The 23,438-nt window shown below is 44.6% G+C and overlaps 2 protein-coding genes across 12 annotated transcripts in view; one reads left to right on the top strand and one right to left on the bottom strand.

The window, feature by feature from the left end:
- Positions 1-23,438, bottom strand: part of tns2a (tensin 2a) — a 53,617-nt gene that overhangs the window by 3,443 nt on the left and 26,736 nt on the right. For 6 of the 10 annotated variants that reach the window (XM_036946787.2, XM_036946789.2, XM_090202630.1 and 3 more), the window contains 20 exons: positions 15,695-15,745; positions 15,462-15,584; positions 15,056-15,120; positions 14,737-14,820; positions 14,512-14,624; positions 14,076-14,136; positions 13,846-13,921; positions 13,557-13,686; positions 13,089-13,154; positions 12,829-12,945; positions 10,221-11,768; positions 9,922-10,084; positions 6,787-7,919; positions 6,551-6,682; positions 6,329-6,421; positions 5,909-5,986; positions 5,507-5,587; positions 786-954; positions 545-613; positions 119-148 (listed from right to left, as the gene is read on the bottom strand). In XM_036946787.2, coding sequence (XP_036802682.2) covers positions 119-148; positions 545-613; positions 786-954; positions 5,507-5,587; positions 5,909-5,986; positions 6,329-6,421; positions 6,551-6,682; positions 6,787-7,919; positions 9,922-10,084; positions 10,221-11,768; positions 12,829-12,945; positions 13,089-13,154; positions 13,557-13,686; positions 13,846-13,921; positions 14,076-14,136; positions 14,512-14,624; positions 14,737-14,820; positions 15,056-15,120; positions 15,462-15,584; positions 15,695-15,745 — 4,382 coding nt within the window. The remainder of the gene's footprint in view (positions 1-118; positions 149-544; positions 614-785; positions 955-5,506; positions 5,588-5,908; positions 5,987-6,328; positions 6,422-6,550; positions 6,683-6,786; positions 7,920-9,921; positions 10,085-10,220; positions 11,769-12,828; positions 12,946-13,088; positions 13,155-13,556; positions 13,687-13,845; positions 13,922-14,075; positions 14,137-14,511; positions 14,625-14,736; positions 14,821-15,055; positions 15,121-15,461; positions 15,585-15,694; positions 15,746-23,438) is intronic. The other 4 variants (XM_036946788.2, XM_090202632.1, XM_090202631.1 and 1 more) reach the window with 1 other exon arrangement.
- On the top strand, positions 920-4,420 carry LOC110491900 (dihydropteridine reductase). 2 transcript variants are annotated; one of them, XM_021565724.3, is made up of 7 exons: positions 920-1,841; positions 2,419-2,511; positions 2,713-2,809; positions 2,909-3,049; positions 3,159-3,267; positions 3,364-3,447; positions 3,880-4,420. In XM_021565724.3, exons 1-7 carry the CDS (start codon positions 1,749-1,751, stop codon positions 3,977-3,979), a joined length of 717 nt encoding a protein of 238 aa, XP_021421399.1. In that variant the 5' UTR covers positions 920-1,748; the 3' UTR covers positions 3,980-4,420. The 2 variants fall into 2 exon arrangements, with proteins under 2 accessions (XP_021421399.1, XP_090058763.1); XM_090202637.1 differs by lacking the exon at positions 2,419-2,511 and having other exon boundaries at positions 1,376-1,841.

Genomic DNA, 23,438 nt, shown 5'->3' on the forward strand with positions numbered 1-23,438 from the left:
CACAAAAGCAATATGATGCCATGCAGGTAATCAAACATCGTGTCACACCGATCAATACACATACAAACACATCACACTCCCAAACAAACATATGCACAAACACACATAGAGCACTTACTTAGATGTTGTTCTGTCTGAATTAGTCCACCTGAAGCAAAGAGAAAGACAGACCGGACTCAAGACCCACACTGACAGACAGAGCTCTCAAACAAGCACAGGCATGGGTACAGATGCAGTCACAGCCACGGCCTGCATTGCACAGGCATAAACACATCACATTCTCTCTCCCACAAACACACACACACTCAGAAACACATATTTCAAGCTCACACACACACAGATCCATGCGCAGGTTTACAGCAAATGATGAATGAAATATGGTGATGACAGATGGTTAGCTGAGATGGTTTATAAACAGTGTGGTCGAGGTGTATTAGATTGCATAAGGGCACAGTCTTCATGTAATTCATGTTATATGTCATGGCTGACTAACATTTAAATTGTTTGTGAATGGTTTGTGTTAGTGTGCTACTCCAGTGCCCACCTCCTGTCCTGGGGGTCGATACTGCTGAAAGTCACACTGTTGACTGGGTAGTGTCTCCTGAAGAACACCCTATAGACAGACCGACAGAAAGACCATTTAGTGTGACCATTGATATCACTATCATATGTACTAATCTACCACAATACATCCATACAACCTTTCTTCCTGTTTTCTTTCCTAATCACTAATGACTTATGTGGGTGACATTTAGACCATATGATTTTGTCAGTGGTAATGTTACCTGCGCTGGCTGTCAGTCAGTGTGATACCCTGTGAAGACACTTTAAAGTGGACCACTGTGGCCGCTGGCTGGGGGTTTCGTGCCAGCGTGGCTCCGGTTGCCTTGGAGATGGCCTGTGGTCCAGTCAGTGACTCAGTCTCCACAGAATTCAGGTAGAGCACGTTGCAGGCTGGACGGGAGAGGGGTGGGACAGGAAAAAGTCAGAACATTCAGGAAGGGAACTGTGAGAGAATGATTTAGTTTCAAATTCGACATTTGTATATATTTAACCTTTATTTAACTAGGCAAGTTTTTCAAATTCGGCATTACATAGTACTGTATCAATAGCGTATCAATAGCAGCTAACGCATTATGCATCACATAGGAATTATATCAGCTCACATCACAGTGATTAATTAATTCTGTTCTGTTTTTTTGTACGGTATCAGAACAGCTAAGTCAACACAGAAAGTTAGTACGCTGACGTACTCTGACGTCCCAACTCCCCCTGCTGGGCAAACGAGCTCACACTCTTTTAGTGATTGGCCAGATTTCACTTTGGAGAATTTCCATTGGTCCTCCGGGCTCTGGGCGGTATTTGGTTAGTAACTAGTTCCGGTTGAAATGATCATTTAGGTGGAAGGGTGTTCACTAGTTACCACAGCCAGAAAGTCAAAAATGCCTATTATCGTAAACATTCATGAAACAACTTTTTTTTCCTTCTTAATTTACGGTTACGCATAATGTTATCAGTGTGATTAGGGTTAAGAGTAAGGTTTAAATCAGATTTTAAGAAGATCAATTGTAGAAATAGGGGTTTAGCCATAATTATGACTTTGTGGCTGCGGTAACTAGTGACGACCAGGTGGAAGAGCAAAGTCTGAACGGAGGAGTTTATAGTCTAGTTCTAGAATTTACAACAGCCCCTTCTGTCCGCGGACAGACTACTGGACATTAGTTAACGTACCAGACGAAGCTATAGGTATGGCGGCGGGAGAGGCACGAAAAGTCATCATCTACGGTGGGAAAGGAGCACTAGGAGCCACTTGTGTCCAATACTTCAAGTCTAAAAACTGGGTGAGAATTGACAGACAGACAAACTGTTGTTCTTCTTTGTAAAGCTACAATGAACGATATTAGCTTCAACAACGGCATGTATATGAACAGTATAGAAATATAACTGAGGCCGACTGTCAGATTTCTAGTGTTGTTATTATGGTAGTTCTTGTAAGGTGTATTCACTAGGAACAAACGGAACCACACAAAAGCAAACGGAACGGAATTTGTCTAATTGAAACGCTCGTTTTCGTTGCCAAACGTTTTGAAACGGTTTGCTACTTTGTGTGCACTAATGATATACCCCTAAAACGAGTTTCTATTGGACAAATTCCGGTAAGTCGCTCATCGTTTTGTTATGTTTCCTTCCGTTTAAGAAACGTTTTGAAACAAAATCGGCGGAATTAATATACCCCCAGGTTTAAGGTGTAACGTTGGTGCCAGTAGGAGTAGAATTACTGGCTAGGTACCCCTCGCTAAAGAGCACTCTAACCTCAAGGATCTTTTAACCGAACTAAGGTTAAATAAATAGAATATGACGAGCTGAAGCCATACTCAAATTGCAGCCCTGCCTACAGTACTGTGTGTGTTTCTCCAGTGGGTGGCTTGTATTGACATCAATGCCAATGAGGAGGCAAGTGCCAACATCCTTGTCAAACCAACCGACTCCTTTACTGACCAGGCAGAACAGGTGAGACCCTCCCCGCTCCTCCTCTCCTTGTCTCGTCTCTTTCCCTCAGCTATTTCCTTCAACACCACAGAGGGAAGGGACGGAGATGAGGGAAGAAGAGGACATTAAGCCAGGCTGTGTGTGTTATATGCTGTATGTATTCCCATGTTGATGTATGTATGCCCATGTTGATCATGGAGAGTGTGTGTGTGTGTTGCCTAGGTGACAGCGGATGTGTTGTCGTTGCTAGGCGACCAGAAGGTGGATGCCATCCTGTGTGTGGCGGGAGGATGGGCCGGAGGCAGCGCCAAGGCTAAAGGTCAGGGCTCGACACAGACGGACACCCACACAACAACTGATCTCTCTTTCCTTCTCTTCAGCCCTGTATAAAACAATGATCGTGTGTGTGTGTGTGTAGCTCTCTATAAGAACAGTGATCTGATGTGGAAGCAGAGTGTGTGGACGTCTACCATTTCCAGTCACCTAGCAACCAGACACCTGAGAGAAGGGGGGCTGCTCACACTGTCTGGAGCTCAGGCTGCCCTGACCGGAACCCCAGGTACACACACACAGACACACACTGCCTGGCTTTTATGATTGGCATCCATTAAGAATGTGAGCAGTAGATTCCATATATTGTTCTCTCCCTCCTCTGCATGTGTGTGTAGGTATGTTGGGTTATGGTATGGCGAAGGCAGCGGTCCACCAGCTGTGTCAGTCTCTAGCGGGAACCAACAGTGGCCTCCCTCCACAAGCTGCTGCTGTCACTATACTACCGTAAGACAGACAGACAGATGAACACACACACACACACACAGACGAACAGACACACATTCACACCAGTCTGTAATCATCTTTTGCACTCTCTGACAGCATTACCTTGGATACGCCTATGAACAGGAAGTTCATGCCTGACGCTGATGTCAGTTCCTGGACACCACTGGAATATGTGGCAGAGTGAGTGTGCGACAGTGCTGTCCATACACACACCACACAAAATATACTATAATATTGTAATATACCGTATTTAGCTATGCCGGCTTATATTTCCATATGGGTGGTCTCAGCAGGAATCGAACCCAAAACCCTGATGCTGCAAGAGCCATGCTGTAACAGTTTCTCTATCCTGGTCCAGGAGACCTAGCACTACACACCTGATTACACTAATCAATTTATCATCAAACCTTTGAATAATGGAATCAGATGTGTGCAGTGCTAGGGCAAAAACTAAAATGTGCACCCCATTGGATCCCTAGCACCAGGATTAAGAAGCACTGCTTTAACACAGTACTGTAATTCAGTGCTGTCTGATGTGATGTTTTAGAATGTTATACTGGGTTGTATTCTACCATGCTGTGATCTATGGAATGTTCAATTGTGTTGTTCCAGAATGTTCTACGGCTGGTCGACAGGAGAGAACCGACCGGCCTCCGGAACTCTGCTGCAGCTGGTGACATCCCAGGGCCAGACACAGGCCACACCGATGTAGAGGCGCACTCTTCCGCAATCATCTGCTCACTGTCCTCAAGAACTGAAATTACCACAACACTACTTAATGCTGGGCGCGTACAAGCAGATACATTTTGTCTAGTCGGTCACCGCCTTTCAAAGTGTGTTGCATTATGGGGATAAAAATAATATCGATTGCATGAACTCTACAAATGTTTTAAAAAATTGCTTCTTCATTTGTGCTTCTAAATCAGCATTGCTTGCTGTCTAGGGTTTTAGGCTGGGTTTCTGTATAACCACTTTGTGACATCTACTGATGTAAAAAGGGTTTTATAAATTTGATTTGAGTTAAGCAATCATTAGGGTGTTTTTGCTTGACCCACGTGAACGTGACCAAAGACGTGACTGAAACAGGAACCTCCTTTGCCATGAATCTAAAGCTACAGGGAATAAAAATAAGTGATATTTAAGATCTAACAAATTAATTGTACACATGTTTATGTTTTCAGTTTGTGAGTGTGATATGGGGGTACATAAGTTTATTTCAACAATTTGTAAAGAAAACCTTTTATAAACAATAGCAGCTATATTGACACTGCCATATTGACCTGAGCCTTACTGCTGGAAAACCCCCAGTGTCCTAACTTTTGGCTGTCGCAGATGCACCTCCCCCGCCTTCACTCACCGACTTAATTTACTGTGGGCTTTGTTAGCATTACTGCTCAAACACATCTGTGTGTCAGTGATGTGCAGTCAGGGAAGGCAGTGCTTACTCTAATGACAATCTAATCAAAATAGCTATTATGAAAGTCAAATTGAAAAGACATTTAAGATATTTAAGTATTTTTTTGTTATCTAATATTTGTTGTCTCAAAAAAAAAAAAATCTCTCAAATCCCAAAATGTACTAAAATTGCATCAAAACATCGAGTCGCCAGGGTATGCATCTCGATCATCTTATGCAGTGCCTTCCTTCCCGTTGAAATGCACTCCAGTCACTGTTGATGGACGTTTCAGGCATAGATAGGGCTTTGCTGCCTTCTCCATGATGCTAGCTTCATTCATTTAATTGAGTGGATTTCATAGTTTGCACATGCGTATTGCCTTTGAAATAAATGGATAAACAGTGCTTATTTGGGGCGTCTACATAGTTTGGTGCTTGGCATCCCCTGAGTGTCATCTAACGTCAACGAAGCTAACTAGCTAGCAAAAACAATAACCTGACAAAATGCATATTATGCACGCAAACATTTTTCCATTCATCCAGAAGGATAGACGAATGGATTTAATTTGCAATTGGCAGGTCACTGTTGAATTAATGAATAACGAATATGAGAAAAACTGGTATATTATACAAATGTATAAAACATGTGACTTGCTCCATTATCAGTTGCATGGACTACAACATATTTTACGCCCTATATACTGTGGAAAATAAGATGTATTACATTATAAAGCACCACGGTGTTCATATATGTCACACACAACAGGGTCTCTCACCAACAACAGCAGGAATGCAGCCATTTGTAGTTGAACATTGTGATACCTGACTAGGCTAGGGAACTCACCTGCACCCTGTTTCAGCAGGTCGGCAGCAGTGCTCATGTTACTGGCAGTCGACTGCAGCGCCTGCATTTCTCCAATGGGATCTGCAACACAGGGATGTACAAATTAGATATAGGTATTTGAATCAATATCTATACTCTGTCTCCATCTGGAGGAAATTGCTGGAAATATTTCAACCTTGCCAGAAGGTTATAATTCTATGCATATGTATCAGTGAAAAGTGCTACAAACATAAAATGTCTATGTACGATTATTACACAAATTGTCTAGGGATTAGATTGTGACAGGGTACTTAGCATCAATGGTTATAAAACAGCTTATGTTTACTTCGGTCGGGACTGTTCCCATTAAAATGACTCCAGCCGGCTAGCTAATAATAGCCCATAATGTGAGTGACTGCAGACCTTTTTCTGGGATCCGTAGGGAACAGGGTAGAGAAATTGGGGTGATGGAGTGCTGGTACACCAATGCAGACAAACTCCCTGTGGAACACAGACATTTAGGGCTCTATTCAATCTGTATCGCTGAATTGTTACCGATTGCACGATAGAAATGTAAAGGTAATTTTTGATTGAGCCGACATATGCAGCGTTTACTGTGAATGCAGTGTCCACTAACGTGGGAACATTGCCTTTAAATTTCAATCTCGCTGTAATGCTGAACTTCTGCGATACGGACTGAATAGAGCCCTTAGACTAAATGATCCATTGGGAACAACAACTATGGAACATAATGACTGAATGCCTAAATAGCTGAATACTGAAAAAACGAAAACAATATAGCCCAAAACTGAGAGTATACTATTCTTAATGTGAACATCTCACCAAAATGGGGCTCATTCTGACACCCTTTAATCTTCACTCCACGGGGGCCCGTCTCAATCAGGAAGTGTCGCACCAGCTGCTCTAATGGATTGGCTACCATGTGTGTGTTAGGGAGAGAACATGAAGAACACTATTAGCTAGCCGAAATTGAAGTGCTTTGTGTCGAGGAAATGTAGGGTGTTGAGATGAAGGCAAAAGGCTTGGGCAGTTGTTGAGTCATACCTTTGCTGCTGTGGTTGTTGACGTTAGCGGGCGGGATGGCCACCTTCAGTGCCAGGCCATAGGCACCCTGGAAGGAGTTGCTGTCCCGGATAAGAAACGCCCCTGGTTCTCTCTCCTTCAGCGCAGCTATGGCTACAGGTCAACAGAAAATAGGCATAAAAAAAGTTTCATGCATATTGATTGCATAACAGTCAAACGGCTTTCTTTATGACAAGTTAAAAAGTAACTTAAGTTACCTTGGTCCCTGGAGATGCCAGGCTTGTACCAGAAGCGTGAGCTGTCCTGGACAAACTTAACACTGACTCTGCCTGCCATCTCTCCTTCCAGAGATATAATTCCTTCTCCTTGGCCTGCAGGGGGTGCCATCTCCCCCACCATTGGAGAGAAGGTGACATGGTGCTGTGAGAGGGAGGACCTCAGTGTACCCACCCCGCCGTTAGGTGATCCTGGCCGGGCAGACTGCCGCCGTTTCTCTGGGAGTGGGGGCTGGGGGATGGTGACAGCAGTGTAGCCCGAGTATGGCAGATGGGGGGCAGATTGGGCACAGCAGCCAGTGGCAGAGGTGGGGAAGGTGGGGGTGTCATGTCCCTCAAGGGCTGAAGAGTGCCCACTGGCACTGCCCTCCATGCCAGGGTAATGCTGCAGGGGTCCTGGGGACTCAGTGCCCAGCATAAGCCTCCGGCCCAGGGTGGCGAAGCCAGGCACAGGAGGTTCTGAGGAGGGGGAGCCCTCCAGACTGCTGATGAGAGGCTGGGGGGAGGAAGGGGCCTTAGTGGGGGTGGCGATGGATTTAGGGACCTCTGGGTTCAGCTCCCTGGGTGGACATGCTCCATTCAGCTGGCCCTGAGCTGGGCAGGGTCCCGTTGTGCCAGGTACAGAGTTGGGGTTGGGTGGCTGGTGCTGGGCAAGTTCCGTTGTGCCAGCTGCAGAGTTGAGGTTGGGTGGCTGGTGCTGGGCAAGGGGTGGCTGGTGCTGGGCAAGAGGAGGCAGTGCAGCAGTCTCTGTAGGAAGGGTTGTCTCTGGACCAGGTGGGCTAACTTTCTCAGGGGGGGTCTGAGTGGGTGATACGGGGAGGCAGTGGTTGCTGGGTTGGCTGGTTATAGGTGAGAGTGTGGTACAGTGGTTCTGGGGCTGGGGCTGGTTGGGTGAGGGTGGATGTGTCGGTGTGGTGCAGTGGCTGTTGAGTTGGGTGGGGGAAGGTGTGGGTGTCACGGATGAAGACTGTGAGGGGTCAGGGATGTGTTGCTGGTTGAGCTGAGATACTTGAGCAGCAGTACTATCGGGCCTATCCTGGGACTGGGCAGATTCAAAGTCACTGTTGACTATGTCAGTCGATCGAACTTCATTCCCTTGTACACCTTGACTGGGCCTAAAAAAAATAGAAAGTCATTAAAAGAGATATGCAATATATTCTTACATGACATTTTGAAATGTTTATTTAAGGAAATTGTCTGGTACTTCTGCATACTAAACTCAGCAAAAAAAGAAACGTCCCTTTTTCAGGACCCTGTTCTTCAAAGATAATTCGTATAAATCCAAATAACTTCACAGATCTTCATTGTAAAGGGTTTAAACACCGTTTCCCATGCTTGTTCAATGAACAATAAACAATTAATGAACATGCACCTGTGGAACGGTCGTTAAGACATTAACAGCTTACAGACGGTAGGCAATTAAGGTCACAGTTACGAAAACTTAGGACACTAAAGAGGCCTTTCTACTGACTCTGAAAAACACCAAAAGTAAGATGCCCAGGGTCCCTGCTCATCTGTGTGAATGTGCCTTAGGCATGCTGCAAGGAGGCACGAGGACTGCAGATGTGGCCAGGGCAATAAATTGCCATGTCTGTACTGTGAGACGCCTAAGACAGAGCTACAGGGAGACAGGATGGACAGCTGAGAACCATTTGTAACAACACCTGCACAGGATCGGTACATCCGAACATCACACCTGCGGGACAGGTGCAGGATGGCAACAACAACTGCCCGAGTTACACCAGGAAGGCACAATCCCTCCATCAGGGCTCAGACTGTCCGCAATAGGCTGAGAGAGGCAGGACTGAGTGCTTGTAGGCCTGTTGTAAAGGCAGGTCCTCACCAGACATTACCGGCAACAACGTCACCTATGGGCACAAACCCACTGTCGCTGGACCAGGCAGGACTGGAAAAAAGTGCTCTTCACTGACGAGTCACAGTTTTGTCTCACCAGGGGTGATGGTCGGATTTGCGTTTATCATCAAAGGAATGAGCGTTACACAGAGGCCTGTACTCTGGAGCGGGATCAATTTGGAGGTGGAGGGTCCGTCATGGTCTGGGGCGGTGTGTCACAGCATCATCGGACTGAGCTTGTTGTCATTGCAGGCAATCTCAACACTGTGCTTTACAGGGAAGACATCCTCCTCCCTCATGTGGCACCCTTCCTGCAGGCTCATCCTGACATGACCCTCCAGCATGACAGCCACACTGCTCATTCTGTTCGTGATTTCCTGGAAGACAGGAATGTCAGTGTTCTGCCATGGCCAGCAGAGAGCACAGATCTCAATCCCATTGAGCACATCTGGGACCTGTTGGATCGGAGGGTGAGGGCTATGGCGATTTCCCCCCAGAAATGTCTGGGAACTTGCAGGTGCCTTGGTGGAAGAGTGGGATAACACAGCAAGAACTGGCAAATCCATGAGGAGATGCACTGCAGTACTTAATGCAGTTGGTGGCCACACCAGATACTGACTGTTAATTTTGATTTAGACCCCCCTTTGTTCAGGGACACATTATTCCATTTCTGTTAGTCACGTCTGTGGAACTTGTTCAGTTTATGTCGCAGTTGTTGAATCTTGTAATGTTCATACAAACATTTACACATGTTAAGTTTGCTGAAAATAAACGCAGTTGACAGTGAGAGGACTTTTTCTTTTTTGCTGAGTTTATTTAGCCAGTAGTTCTGAAAGTAGCGCTTATCAGCCAAAAGTGGTCCCCGAAAATTGCTACTACATCACATATGTGCAGATATGTTCACCACGTCATTACTCGCTCTTCTGTATGTGCATCTTGCTAGCTGTCACTCAAATGGCGAGGGGCTAAAGCTCATTGGCTAGAACTCAAAATGCTAGGGGGCTGGCCCACGTGGGGGAAAATGGAGGGAAAATGGGGCAGGAGAGCTTTGAGAAAAACAGTTGCTTTCAAATTAGGGATTTCGTGTCTAATCGAGGTAAAACAGTAATTACAGATTATGCATGTATGAACTGCACATTGACACATCCAGCCCAAAGTGGGAAATAAAAAAAATACTTAGTAGTTGCCAAAGTTCTGGAGCATGTCTTCAATCGACACACACGACTGATATGTGACATGCAGATGTTAAAAAGAAGACTATACCTTTCTTGTGTGCGCAGAGGGCTGCTGGTATGAACAGGAGTGGGTGGCTCAGAGCGGTCATAAGGCGTGGAACACGGGACATGGACATCTCGATGCATCCTCTTGAAGGAACCCTGGGAGATGTGGTCTCTCCAACCCACATTCTCACTCATCCCCCTTCCATCTTATGGAAGACAGAGAAAATAGGGAATTATTTTATGTGACACTGAACTGACAATTGACCAATTCTTTCCTACATTGGTTTAAATGTAATTTCATGAAATTATTTTCTAAATTGTTGTCAGTCGAGGTTGTCTCACCTGTCTGGCTGTCGGAGAGGTACTGCTGAGGGTGGGCTTCAGGGTGGTGGTCTGCTGGCCCTGTGGTGTGGCTGCAGGGGCCTGACAGGGTGGAAGGAGGGGGCAGAGGGGAGGTAGACTCAGACTGGTAGCCTGAGGCATAGCCCCTACTTTCAGAGGGGGAAGGCTGGTAGGGGGAGCAGGGGTAGGCCTGGTGGGGGGTCTGGTAGCCACTGCTGCTGCTGCTGTACTTCAGATCCAGGTGGGAGTGGGCGTGGGAGCGAGACGGCTCTGGGTACGCAGGGTGGCCTGACGGCAGGGGGTCAAAAGTGAAGGCAGGGAGCTCGTGTCCCTGGGGCCCATAGGAAGACACTGTGGCCCTCCTGTGCCAATAGTCTGCCTCTCTCTCTCTCTCCCATTGGAGCTCTGCCTCCCTGTCCCAATGCAGTGACATCTCCCTGCCTCTTCTCAGTCCCACTGCCTCCCTCTCCCAGTGCATCTCTACCCCCCTGGGCAGCTCAGACTCCCTCCCCCTCCTCAGCCCTGCTTCACGATGCTGCAGCTCTGCCTCTCTGTCCCAGTGGAAGCTCTCTCCTCGCTCCAGCCGCAGACCGCGGAAGGCTGAGTCCTCCCTCCTGATGAGGCAGTCCCGGCAGGGGCAGCCAGGGGGCGGCAGACCGTCCAGCAGCAGCATGTCGTGGTAGGGGCCAGAGGACTTGGTGTGGTGAGGGTGGTGATGGGTGTGTGAGGGAGGGTGATGGTACGGACCATAGTCATCACTTCTACAGAGCAGGCGCCCGGGAGGAAGGGTGTGGGAGTGGGGGTGAGGGGTCAGCTCCTGGGATGGATAGGGGCACAGAGAGGGGTGATGAGAGGGTCCCTCAGAGCAGGAGCGGTGCAGGTAATGTGGCGGGCCCTGCTGGCGGTCCCACACCAGGTCAGGGGGAGGCAGGGCCGGGTGAGGGTGCGGACTGTAGTGCTGGCACAGGTCCATGTGTGAGGGGGCGGTGGCAGGGTTAGCCGAGGGCGGTGCCCCAGGATGACCATTGGTGCCCGGGGCTCTGTCCAGGCAGTAGCTGTTGGGCATGAGGTGGAGTCGGTCACAACCGGGCTCGGCACAGTGCTGGGAGCGGTAGCCCACCCGGCAGGAACAGGAGCGGCCCAGCCTCAGGGTACCTGTACGCTCAGAGGGAGAGGACGAGTCCCCGTCATCCAGGATGGCAGTCTCCCTCTCCCTGTCTCGGTCGTCCATTTCCCCCTCGATGCCCCCCAGCAAGCGCTCCAGCTCCTCCCTCTCCTGCCGAGTGGGGGGCGGGGGCCTTCTGGGCTCTTCTGGATGCTCTGGGTGGGCCGTAGAGTGGGAAGAGTGGCCGGAGTGGCTAGTGAGGCCGGAGTGATTGAGAGAGTCAGAGCTAGGGGAGAGGAGCTGGTTCGGACTCGGCCTCTCCTCACTGGTGCCTGCTGGACTCCCATTGGTGGAGGTCAGGGAGCCTGAACCTGGGCCTGAACGACGTTTCTTTATCTGGGCGTACAGACTGCCATCCACTGGACCCCTGGTGTGAGCTATGTCTGAGAGAGAGTAGAGATTTAACATACTGTACCTTCAGAGTACAGTATCGACAGTATAGCCATAAAGTAATTGCCCAGTGTTTCCATATTTCTATGAAATATGACCTATAATTATTTACAATATGAGTGAAATGGTTTTATTTCCAAATGGTTTAAATTATTATGTATCTTAAAGATCAGCTGTGTTGGAATGGTGGGTGTACCCCAACAACAAAATGGTGTGGCTGTATCTCAGTCATAAAACATATTCACAGAAGTAGGCCACTGATTGGCCAACTCATCCTCCTCATGGAGATGGCATCATGTTCTATGAGGAAATAGCAAGCATTTTTTAAACGGTCTGTTTGCGTACAGATGTTCCATTATGTTATACAGATACTCCATTGGCCGCTCTATCAATAAAAATAAATGTCTTAAAAAATGGAAGGTAGTCAGGAGAAGGCAATGTTAAGTTGGGACCATTCTAGCCAATGAGAGGGCAGATACATGTGTGACCAACCACAACAGTCCTTGCTATCTGGGATCCTTGGTATGTGCCTACCCCCCATTGAAGTTGATGTTTAAAATGGTTAGGTACCAGTTAAGGTTAGGGGTTAGGGATTGGGATGTCCCAAGCATACTTCATAGCATTAACAAGCACAACTCTGATATAAAGATTTTTTTTATTAAAGGTGCCGGGATGTCACGTGCCCTATTTATATCAGTACACTCATCAGTACACTCGCCTTACCTAAGCATTACAAAACTTCTATTCAATCAAATAAACCTCACGTAGCAAATAAACCATCAAACATTTTTTGGGACCAAATTTGACACACCTTTCGCTTGGTGTGCAAAAACATTGGAGGCGAAAGACAGATTTTGGGCCTAGTTATCCATCTCTGGCTTGAGATACAAGTTTGAGGCAGGGATTTTGAAGTGTATAGGACGAGTCAACAACATTATTTGGATATGAGTTAATCAAATATTAACTTTTAAAAGTGACATTTTCACTGGGCAGTTACTTTAAGCTGTATGATTGAGATAGAGCCCACCAGAAATTCAGGGTGGCTTTCTGTACCTTCTAGACTGTCCTGGTAGCGCTGGTTGAAGTTCTCATAGGAGTCCCAGCGCACCACTGGGTCAGCTGTGTTGTAGTCCACTGTGACAGCAGGGTCATTCCTCTGGTACTCACGCCCTGAGGGGATAGTGTGTATGATTAGACATATGATTAAGCACACGCACATTAATACAAACTGCTATTGTGTTCACAGGTACTGTTACATTGTAAATTCTCCTGAAATGAGAGAGCTGAAGATGAGTCACATAGTAAGAACAAACCTTTGATCTTCTCTGGTCCAGAGGAAAAGACAAACTCTACAGTTGCATCCGAGGGAAATCGTTCATCTGAGAAAAGAAATGACCACATCGATCGGGTGCGTTTTAATGTTTTCCTTTAGAGTGGCTTGGTTGATTCAATTGGGCTAATTACTTCCACATAATCCCCTGGTGCTTTTACAATACAGGCCACAACATTTCAGCTGGAAGTAATTTAACAGAAAGTAAAAACAGGGGAATTAGGAAATTAGTGTGTTCATTATACAATTAAGCAAATAACCCGGAGAGATTCATTTTGACACATCGGTTCTATATAGTAATTTCCACTTCTCTTAACCACCACAATGAACCAACAAGTTTTATTGTTCCACACTGGCTTAACCGTTACTGCCAAGAAGGCCTTGTATTGATAATAAACCCTTTCCATACATGTCTCAAGAAGCCCTCTTCCCAGACCCTCCCCCTCCATACCAGTACAGGCCTCATCCAGCTCCCCCTTGCCGAACCACAGCTGTGCCCCGTGGATGGTGCAGGTGTGGAACTGCAGTCTGAACACTGTGTCCCTCTCTGCACTCTGGGCCCGTCTGTGGTAACACTTCACCTGCAAGGGGAGACAGAGATTTGGGAAGGGAGCAGAACAACAGATGAGATGCAGGAGAGGAGAATCCATCTACTTTCTGAACAGGCATTGGCAAGGCAGTGACTTAACTTGAGAAACAGTGGAATAATCTGTCAGACTATCTGTCTGACTCAGACTTACCATGATGTCTCCCTTCAGCAGCAATGCAGGCTCAATGGTCACACACAGTCTTCGGCCCCCGGAACCCTGCAAGTCACTGTGAACAACACACAACATATGAATACAAACAGATAGGCGCACACAGACAAGGAAAAGTAAAGGCACATCCTGTCCAGTATGTTAGAGCTATGGCTTTTCTGTCAGTTGTGTTGGTTAATAATACTGTAGGACATAAAGTGATGCAGACTCACTATATCCCTGAGGTGTAGACCAGCTGCATGGACTGGTAGATCTTCAGGAAGGGAAAGTAACCTGGGCAACGATAAAGAGAGGCGGTGTTCAGTGTTACACAGTGGAATGTGCTGACTGTCTCTCCCCCTGTCCTTTGTCATACGATTAAGGATAAACAGGCCAGTGTGTGGGTGGAGGGTGAACTTGACCATGTGAAAGCACTGTTGTCATTCACAGGGCCATATCTCAGAGCCTTGTGCAGAGACATGCACTCATAGACACACACACACACCTGGCACACGCACACACATACATGCACGCACACACACACACCACAGTCTACTGTAAACATAGACTCAAAACCGACTCAGCTCCCTGAGGTAGGAGAATGAGTGGTCTTATCTGAGGATGTCAGTCAGGGTGAACAAATGCGTAGTGCCCATCGCATGGCCTCACCTCCTTCGCCCTGGAAGTTAGGGAGTGTGGGGATGAGGACCTGGTGGAGGAACAGTGGGTTGCTGTTCATCTTGATCGCCCCAGAGAGGAGCCCCCCAAAGTAGTAGATATACCTGAGAGAGGGGGGGGGTTAGTAAGCCCACATCACTTCAGACAAAAAATAAAAAAGATGGGGCTTGCTTGTTGGCTAGTGATACAGACAAAATGTCTGTAGATAGTCCTTACCTGTTTTGGGACGGTTGGAGGGAGGACGAGACTTTATCCTCACAGAACTTCCTCATGGCCAGTGTGCTAAGGGCCTGGTCTGCCCTGCTCAAACACAGAAACACAGAATTAAATCGACACACTGCACAAGAAGAATACATACTTCATAGAGAGAATTATACAACATTTACAAAACATTCCCATTATGGGCTCTCTTAAAAGCCAGAAGTACATGAATGCAGCAGGCTTGAGCCAATGAACAAGCCAGGTTCCATTACTACAGCCTTAAACCATGCTCAGCATGGAAACTGTGGCTTTGGATGCAGGACAGGACACTTACCCTGCAGAGATCTTGCTGTAGTGCATGTAGGCTGCAATAATCACTCCTGTCTTGCCCTTGTTGCCCTGGAAGAGGAAGATCCGTGCCATCAGGACATAAAGTACCAACTGTTTTTAGCCTAAGGTTTGAGGCATTAAACTTATTACTACTGCTGTAAAGATATGGACGTCACTACCCTTATAAGAACATTCTGACCACTAACTTCACAGCGATTTCAAAACTTCACAGTGAAAAGATACAAAGATGAGATTACATATTGCCCTTAAATATATCAAAGAGCTTCTGTAAAGTGAATGCAAGTCATCTGGGTAAACCCAGCATTCTGTTTTTTTGTGTTTTCTTTAAAAGCCCCTAAAACAACAAAACGGGCGTTTAAAACCCAGTCAAAAGCAGGCCGAACCCTGACCTTGCAGTGCAAGACTACCACATGCTGGGGGTCGGAGGTCAGCCAGGTCTCCATGGCCTTACACATGGCACAGATCTTGTCCAGGGGAGGGGCATGGAGGTCAGGCCAGCCGAAGTCATGGACCTGAATGTCATGGGAAAATAGTGAGGAAGATAGGAAAAGTATGTTAATATAATAAGTCACAGAAAGTGGAACTGATACAGAATTGATACAGAAAATAAAAACATGTACACCTTTGGATTCATGCGGGTGATGTCATGGCGTCGTTCAGAGAGATTGAAGAGCTGAAAGCAAAATTCATATTTGAGATGAATGATGTGTGTACTCACGCTACACATATAAAAGCACATATTAGTATTTTATTAAGATCCCCATTAGCTGCTGCCAAAGCATCCGCTACTCTTCATGGGGTCCAAACAGGAACAAAACAACACATCACAACAAAACAATAGTCTACATCATAAATAAAACAATACATCACACAAGACATTGTGCACTATACAAGTTTACACTGCTCCACCATTACACATCCACAATATAAAATTTACAATATTTCAACAATTCAATATTACAATTTGTGTGTGTGTGTGTCTCTTCACAGTCTGTGTTGTGCCGTGAGGTGTTGTTTTATCTGTTTTATTTATCTGAATTTACTGTTAGCTTGAGTTACCTGATGTGGAAGAGAGTTCCATGTAGTCATGGCTCTATGTAATACTGTGCGTTTCCCAGCCTCAGTTCTGGACTGTGAAGAGAACCCTGATGGCATGTCTTGTGGGGTACGTATGGGTGTCTGAGCTGTGTTAGCTGTTTGACAGTTCGGTGCTTTCAATACGTCAATAGCTCTCACGAAGACAAGAAGTGATGCAGTCAATCTCTCCTCTACTTTGAGCCAGGAGAGATTGACATGCATGTTCATGATATTAGCCCTCCGTGTACATTTAAGGGCCAGCTGTGCTGCTCTGTTCTGGGCCAACTGTAATTAGCCTATGTCCTTCTTTGCAGCACTTGACCATATAACTGGGCAGTAGTTCAGGTATGATAAAACTAGGGCCTGTAGGACTTGTTTGGTTGATTGTGATGCCAAGAAAGCAAAGCAGCGCTATATCACTGACAGACCTCTCCCCATTTTAGCAACCGTTGCATCAATATGTTTTGACCATGTCAGTTTACAGTATAGGGTTAAACCAAGCAGTTTAGTCTCCTCAACATGTTCAATTGCCACATTTTTAATAACTGTATTTAGATGAGGTTTACGGTTTAGCGAGTGATTTGTCCCAAATACAATGCTTTTAGTTTTTGATATATTTAGGACTAACTTATTACCAGCCACTCATTCTAAAACTGACTGCAACTCTTTGTTAAGGGTTTCAGTGATTTCACTTGCTGTGGTAGCTGATGTGTATAACATTGAGTCATCAGCATGCATACAGTAGACACACAGGCTTTGCTCAAGGCTAGAAAACAGTAAAGGTTCAAGACAGCTGCCTTGAGGTATACCACACTACCTGGTTTAGGTTAGAAAGGATTCCATTAAAGAAAACCCTCTGTGTTCTATTAGACAGGTTCAAGATATGGCAGAGGATGTAAAGCCATGACACATACGTATTTTCAGCATCAGACTATGATTGATAATGTCAAAAGCTGCACTGAAGTCTAACAAAACAGCTCCCACAATCTTTTTATTATCAATTTCTTTCAACCAACCAATCATCAGTCATTTATGTCAGTGCTGTACATGTTGAGTGCCCTTCCCTATAAGCAGGCTGGAAGTCTGTTGTTAATTTGTTTACTGTGAAATAGCATTGTGTCTGGTCAAACACCATTTTTTCCGAAAGTTCACTAAGAGTCGGTAGCAGGCTGATTGGTCAGCTGTTTGATTCAGTAAAGGGTGCTTTGCTATTCTTGGATAGTGGAATGACTTTTGCTTCCCTCCAGGCCTGAGGGCACACAATTTACTGTAGGCTTGGATTGAAGAGATTGCAAATAGGAGTGGAGATATAGTCCGCTACTATCCTCAGTAATTTTCCATGCTCGTCAGTACCAGGTGGTTTGTCATTATTGATAGACAGCAATAATTTTTTCACGTTTTCCACACTCACTACAGAATTCAAAATGACATTGCTTGTCTTTCATTATTTGGTCAGTTATGATTGGATATGAATGTTCAGAGTTTTTTGTTGGCATGTCATGCTTAAGTGTTCTAATCTCGCCAATGAAAAAGTAATTAAAGTTGTTGGCAGTATCAGAGGGTTTTGTGATAAATGAGCCATCTGATTCAGTGGATGGAGATGAGTTTGCCTTTTTGCCCACTTGATTCAGCTGCACTGCACTCCGGGTAGTCGAAGTGCAAAATATGGAAAATATGCATATAATTGACAGCTTTGGATAGAAAACACTCTAATCCGGAAGTGCCCCAGGTTTTGAAAGCGCTGCGTTCCAATGACTCCCTATTCAGCTGTGAATGTACCACCAACGAGCTTACGCTTTCTACGTATTCCCCAAGGTGTCTACAGCATTGTGACGTAGTTTTACGCATTTCTGTTGAAGAATAGCCGTAGGCTACATTGCGTAAGTGGTCACATGGTGGCTCCGAGAGAGATTCTCGCGTAAAATACAGAGGTAGCCATTACTCCAATCGGTCCTAGTGAAAAACGAATTGTCCCGACGGATATATTATCGAATAGATATTAGAAAAACACATTGAGGATGGATTCTAAACAACGTTTGCCATGTTTCTGTCGATATTATGGAGCTAATTTGGAATATTTTTCGGCGTTGTGGTGACCGCAATTTCCGGGCGATTTCTCAGCCAAACGTGAAGAACAAACGGAGCTATTTCGCCTACAAAAATAATATTTTGGGAAAAAATGAACTTTGTCTTTCTACCTGGGAGTCTCGTGAGTGAAAACATCCGAAGTTCATCAAAGGTAAACAATTTAAATTTGATTGCTTTTCTGATTTCCGTGACAAGGTTGCCTGCTGCTATCGAGGCATAATGCTATGCTAGGCTATGATAAACTTACACAAATGCTTGTCTAGCGTTGGCTGTAAAGCATATTTTGAAAATCTGAGATGACAGGGTGATTAACAAAAGGCTAAGCTGTGTTCCAATATATTTCACTTGTGATTTTCATGAATAGGAATATTTTCTAGGAAGATTTATGTCCGTTGCATTAGGCTAATTAGTGTCAGATGATGACAACGGTCCCGTTCACGGGATGGGGTGTCACTACAGGTTAATGGCTTGTGTCTTTCTAATATCGAGGAGTATTTCACATTCTCTGGTCATACGAGTAACAACATGAATTGGTGCATGAGTCTCTCTCTCTCTCTAGGAGAATATGTGTGGATGTTAGACAAGGTCTCTGATGCTAAGAGATAAATGTATTTTCTAGGTGACTTGAACATTGACTGGTTATCATCTAGTTGTCCTCTCAAGAGGAAGCTTCTTACTGTGACTAATGCCTGTAACATGAACCATGTTATCACTCAGCCAACTAGTGTATTCCAATAGTGTTGGATCTGTGACATCCTCTTGTATTGATCATATCTTCACTAATGCTGCAGTACTTTGCTCCAAAGCAATATCAGTTCCCATTGGCTGTAGTGATCATAAGATTGTGGCAATAACAAGGAAAGCCAAAGTACCAAAGGCAGGGCCTAAAGTTATTCATAAGAAATCATACAATGTTTTCTCAGAACGTTTGTCAAAGATGTTGGTCTGATGTGTAGAAGGAGGTGAATCCAGATGCAGCACTTTGAGTTTTTGCACAATTATTCTTGCAAATTGTTGACAAACATTCATCTGTGAAAACTGTTAAGAGCCCTGTGATAAATTACTAAAATGCAATGTAAATGTAAAAAGGAAAGTTGTTTAAATTTCCATTTATTTTTGAAAAGGCCCTAAATAATTTTGTATCAGGACTGTTGAAAAGTATTTTGAAAATACATTAGTTTAGTTTAGGCCAGTGAAATACAAATGACAAACACTAAAAAGTAACAGAAATACTGCCCATCCCTGTGTGTATTGAATATACAATATTGAAAGAGAAGAACTGCTGTTTTGAATTTGGTCAAGTTTGTGTGGAAGAGGTCGAAAAACAATTGCCATCCATCAGTAATGATAAGCCACCAGCTAAAATGACTATGTATGTTGATGATTGCACACTCTACACATCAGCACCTACAGCTAGTGAGCTCACTGAAACTCTTAGCAAGGAGTCACAGTCAGTGTCAGAATGGGTAATTAACAATAAACTGGTCTGAAATACAGTGCATTCGGGAAGTATTCAGTGCATTCATCAATCTAGATACAATACCCCATAACGACAAAGTGAAAACAGGTTTTTAGACATTTTATCAAATGTATTTTAAAAAACAAACAGAAAATACTTTATTTACATAAGCCTTCAGACCCTTTGCTATGATACTCAAAACTGAGCTCATTTGCATCCTATTTCCATTGATCATGCTTGAGATGTTTCTACAACTTTATTGGAGTCCACATCTGGTAAATTCAATTGATTGGACATGATTTGTAAAGGCACACATCTGTATATATGAGGTCCCACAGTTAAACAGTTCATGTCAGAGCAAAAAAACAAGCCATGAGGTTGAAGGAATTGTCCGTAAAGCTCAGAGACAGGATTTTGTCGAGGCACAGATCTTGGGGAAGGGTACCAAAACATTTCTGCAGCATTGAAGGTCCCCAAGAACACAGTGGCCTCCATCATTCTTAAATGAAAGAAGTTTGGAACCGCCAAGACTCTTCCTGGAGCTGGCCGCCCGGCCAAATTGAGCAATTGTGGGAGAAGGTCCACTCCTCAGTAAAAGACACATGACAGCCCATTTGCCAAAAGGCACCTGAAGGACTCTCAGACCATGAGAAATAAGATTCTCTGGTCTGATGAAACCAAGATTGAACCCTTTGTCCTGAATGCCAAGTGTCACATCTGGAGGAAACCTGACACTAATCCCTACGATAAAGCATGGTGGTGGCAGCATCATGCTATGGGGATGTTTTTCAGCGGCAGAGAATGGGAGACTAATCAGGATAGAGGGAAAAATGAACGGAGCAAAGTACAGAGAGCCTTGATGAAAACCTGCTCCAGAGTGCTATGGACCTCAGACTGGGGTAACGGTTCACGTTCCAACAGGACAACGACCCTAAGCACACAGCCAAGACAACGCAGAGGTGGCTTCGGGACAATTCTCTGAATGTCCTTGAGTGTCCCAGCCAGAGCCCAGACCGGGGGGGCAAACTACCTGCCCTCCAGGACACCTACACCACCCGATGTCACAGGAAGGCCATAAAGATCATCAAGGACAACAACCACCCGAGCCACTGCCTGTTCACCCCGCTATCATCCAGAAGGCGAGGTCAGTACAGGTGCATCAAAGCTGGGACCGAGAGACTGAAAAACAGCTTCTATCTCAAGGCCATCAGACTGTTAAACAGCCACCACTAACATTGAGTGGCTGCTGCCAACACACTGACTCAACTCCAGCCACTTTAATAATGGGAATTGATGGGAAATGATGTAAAATATATCACTAGCCACTTTAAACAATGCTACCTAATATAATGTTACATACCCTACATTATTCATCTCATATGTATATGTATATACTGTACTCTATATCATCTACTGCATCTTTATGTAATACATGTATCACTAGCCACTTTAACTATGCCACTTTGTTTACATACTCATCTCATATGTATGTACTGCACTCAATACCATCTACTGTATCTTGCCTATGCCGCTCTGTACCATCACTCATTCATATATCTTTATGTACATATTCTTTATCCCCTTAACTTGTGTCTATAAGGTAGTAGTTTTGGAATTGTTAGCTAGATTACTTGTTGGTTATTACTGCATTGTCGGAACTAGAAGCACAAGCATTTCGCTACACTCGCATTAACATCTGCTAACCATGTGTATGTGACAAATAAAATTTTATTTTATTTGACTTGAACCCGATCGAACATCTCTGGAGAGACCTGAAAATAGCTGTGCAGCGACGCTCCCCTATTACTTGAAAGAGCTTGAGAGGATCTGCAGAGAAGAATGGGAGAAACTCTCCAAATACAGGTTTGCCAAGCTTGTAGCATCATACCCAAGAAGACTCAAGTCTGTAATCGCAGCCAAAGGTGCTTCAATAAAATACTGAGTATAGGGTCTGAATACTTATGTAAATATTTTTCTACGTTTTTTTAAGTTTCTGTTATATATACAGTTGAAGTCGGAAGTTTACATACACCTTAGCCAAATACATTTAAACTCAGTTTTTCACAATTCCTGACATTTAATCCTAGTAAGAATTCCATGTCTAAGGTCAGTTAGGATCACCACAGTTAGGATCACCACTTTATTTTAAGAATGTGAAATGTCAGAATAATAGTAGAGAGAATTTTATTTCAGTTTTTATTTCTTTCATCACATTCCCAGTGGGTCAGAAGTTTACATACACTCAATTAGTATTTGGTAGCATTGCCTTTAAATAGTTTAACTTGGGTCAAACATTTCAGGTAGCCTTCCACAAGCGTCCCACAATAAGTTGGGTGAATTTTGGTCCATTCCTCCTGACAGAGCTGGTGTAACTGAGTCAGGTTTGTAGGCCCTCTTGCTCGCACACACTTTTTCAGTTCTGCAAACACATTTTCTATAGGATTGAAGTCAAGGCTTGTGATGACCACTCCAATACCTTGATTTTGTTGTCCTTACGCCATTTTGCTACAACTTTGGAAGTATGCTTGGGGTCATTGTCCATTCGGAAGACCCAATTGCGACCAAGCTTGAACCTCCTGACGGATGTCTTGAGATGTTGCTTCAATATAGCCACATAATTTTCTTTCCTCATGATGCCATCTATTTTGTGAAGTGTACCAGTCTCTCCAGCAAAGCAATCACACAGCATGATGCTGCCACCCCCGTGCTGTGCTTCACGGTTGGGATAATGTTCTTCAACTTGCAAGCCTCCCCCTTTTTCTTCCAAACATAACAATGGTCATTATGGCCAAACAGTTCTATTTATGTTTCATCAGACCAGAGGACATTTCTTCAAAAAGTACAATCTTTGTCCCCATGTGCAGTTGCAAACCATAGTCTGGCTTTTTTTATGGCGGTTTTGGAGCAGTGGCTTCTTCCCTTTTCAGGTTATGTCAATATAGGTCCAGCAGCTTCACAAGGTGCTTTGTTGTTGTTCTGGGATTGATTTGCACTTTTCGCACCAAAGTACGTCCATCTCTAGTTGACAGAATGCGTCTCCTTCCTGAGCGGTAAGACAGCTGCTGGTCCCATGGTGTTTATACTTGTGTACTATTGTTTGTACAGATGAATGTAGTACCTTCAGGCCTTTGGAAATTGCTCCCAAGGATGAACCAGACTTATGGAGGTCTACAATTTTTTCTGAGGTCTTGGCTGATTTCTTTTGATTTTCCCATGATGTCAAGCAAAGAGGCACTGAGTTTGAAGGTAGGCCTTGAAATACATCCACAGGTACACCTCCAATTGACTAAAATGATGTCAATTAGCCTATCAGAAGCTTCTAAAGCCATAATTTTCAGGAATTGTCCAAGCTGTTTAAAGGCACAGTCAACTTAGTGTATGTAAACTTCTGACCCCCTGGATTTGTGATACAGTGAAATAATCTGTCTGTAAACAATTGTTGGAAAAATGACTTGTGTCATGCACAAAGTAGATGTCCTCACGACTTGCCAGAACTATAGTTTGTTAACAAGACATTTGTGGAGTGGTTGAAAAACAAGTTTTAATGACTCCACAACCTATGTTAACTTCCGACTTTACATTTGCAAAAATGTCTAAAAACCTGTTTTTGCTTTGCCATTATGGGGTACTGTGTGTAGATTGATGAGTGAAAAAATAGATTTGAATCCATTGTAGAATAAGGCTGTAAAGTAACAAAATGTGGAAAAAGTCAAGGGGTCTGAATACTTTCCGAATGCCCTGT

This window comes from Oncorhynchus mykiss, chromosome 16 (genome assembly GCF_057628025.1).
Source record: "Oncorhynchus mykiss isolate SJ-2025 chromosome 16, ASM5762802v1, whole genome shotgun sequence".
Classification (NCBI taxonomy): domain Eukaryota; kingdom Metazoa; phylum Chordata; class Actinopteri; order Salmoniformes; family Salmonidae; genus Oncorhynchus; species Oncorhynchus mykiss.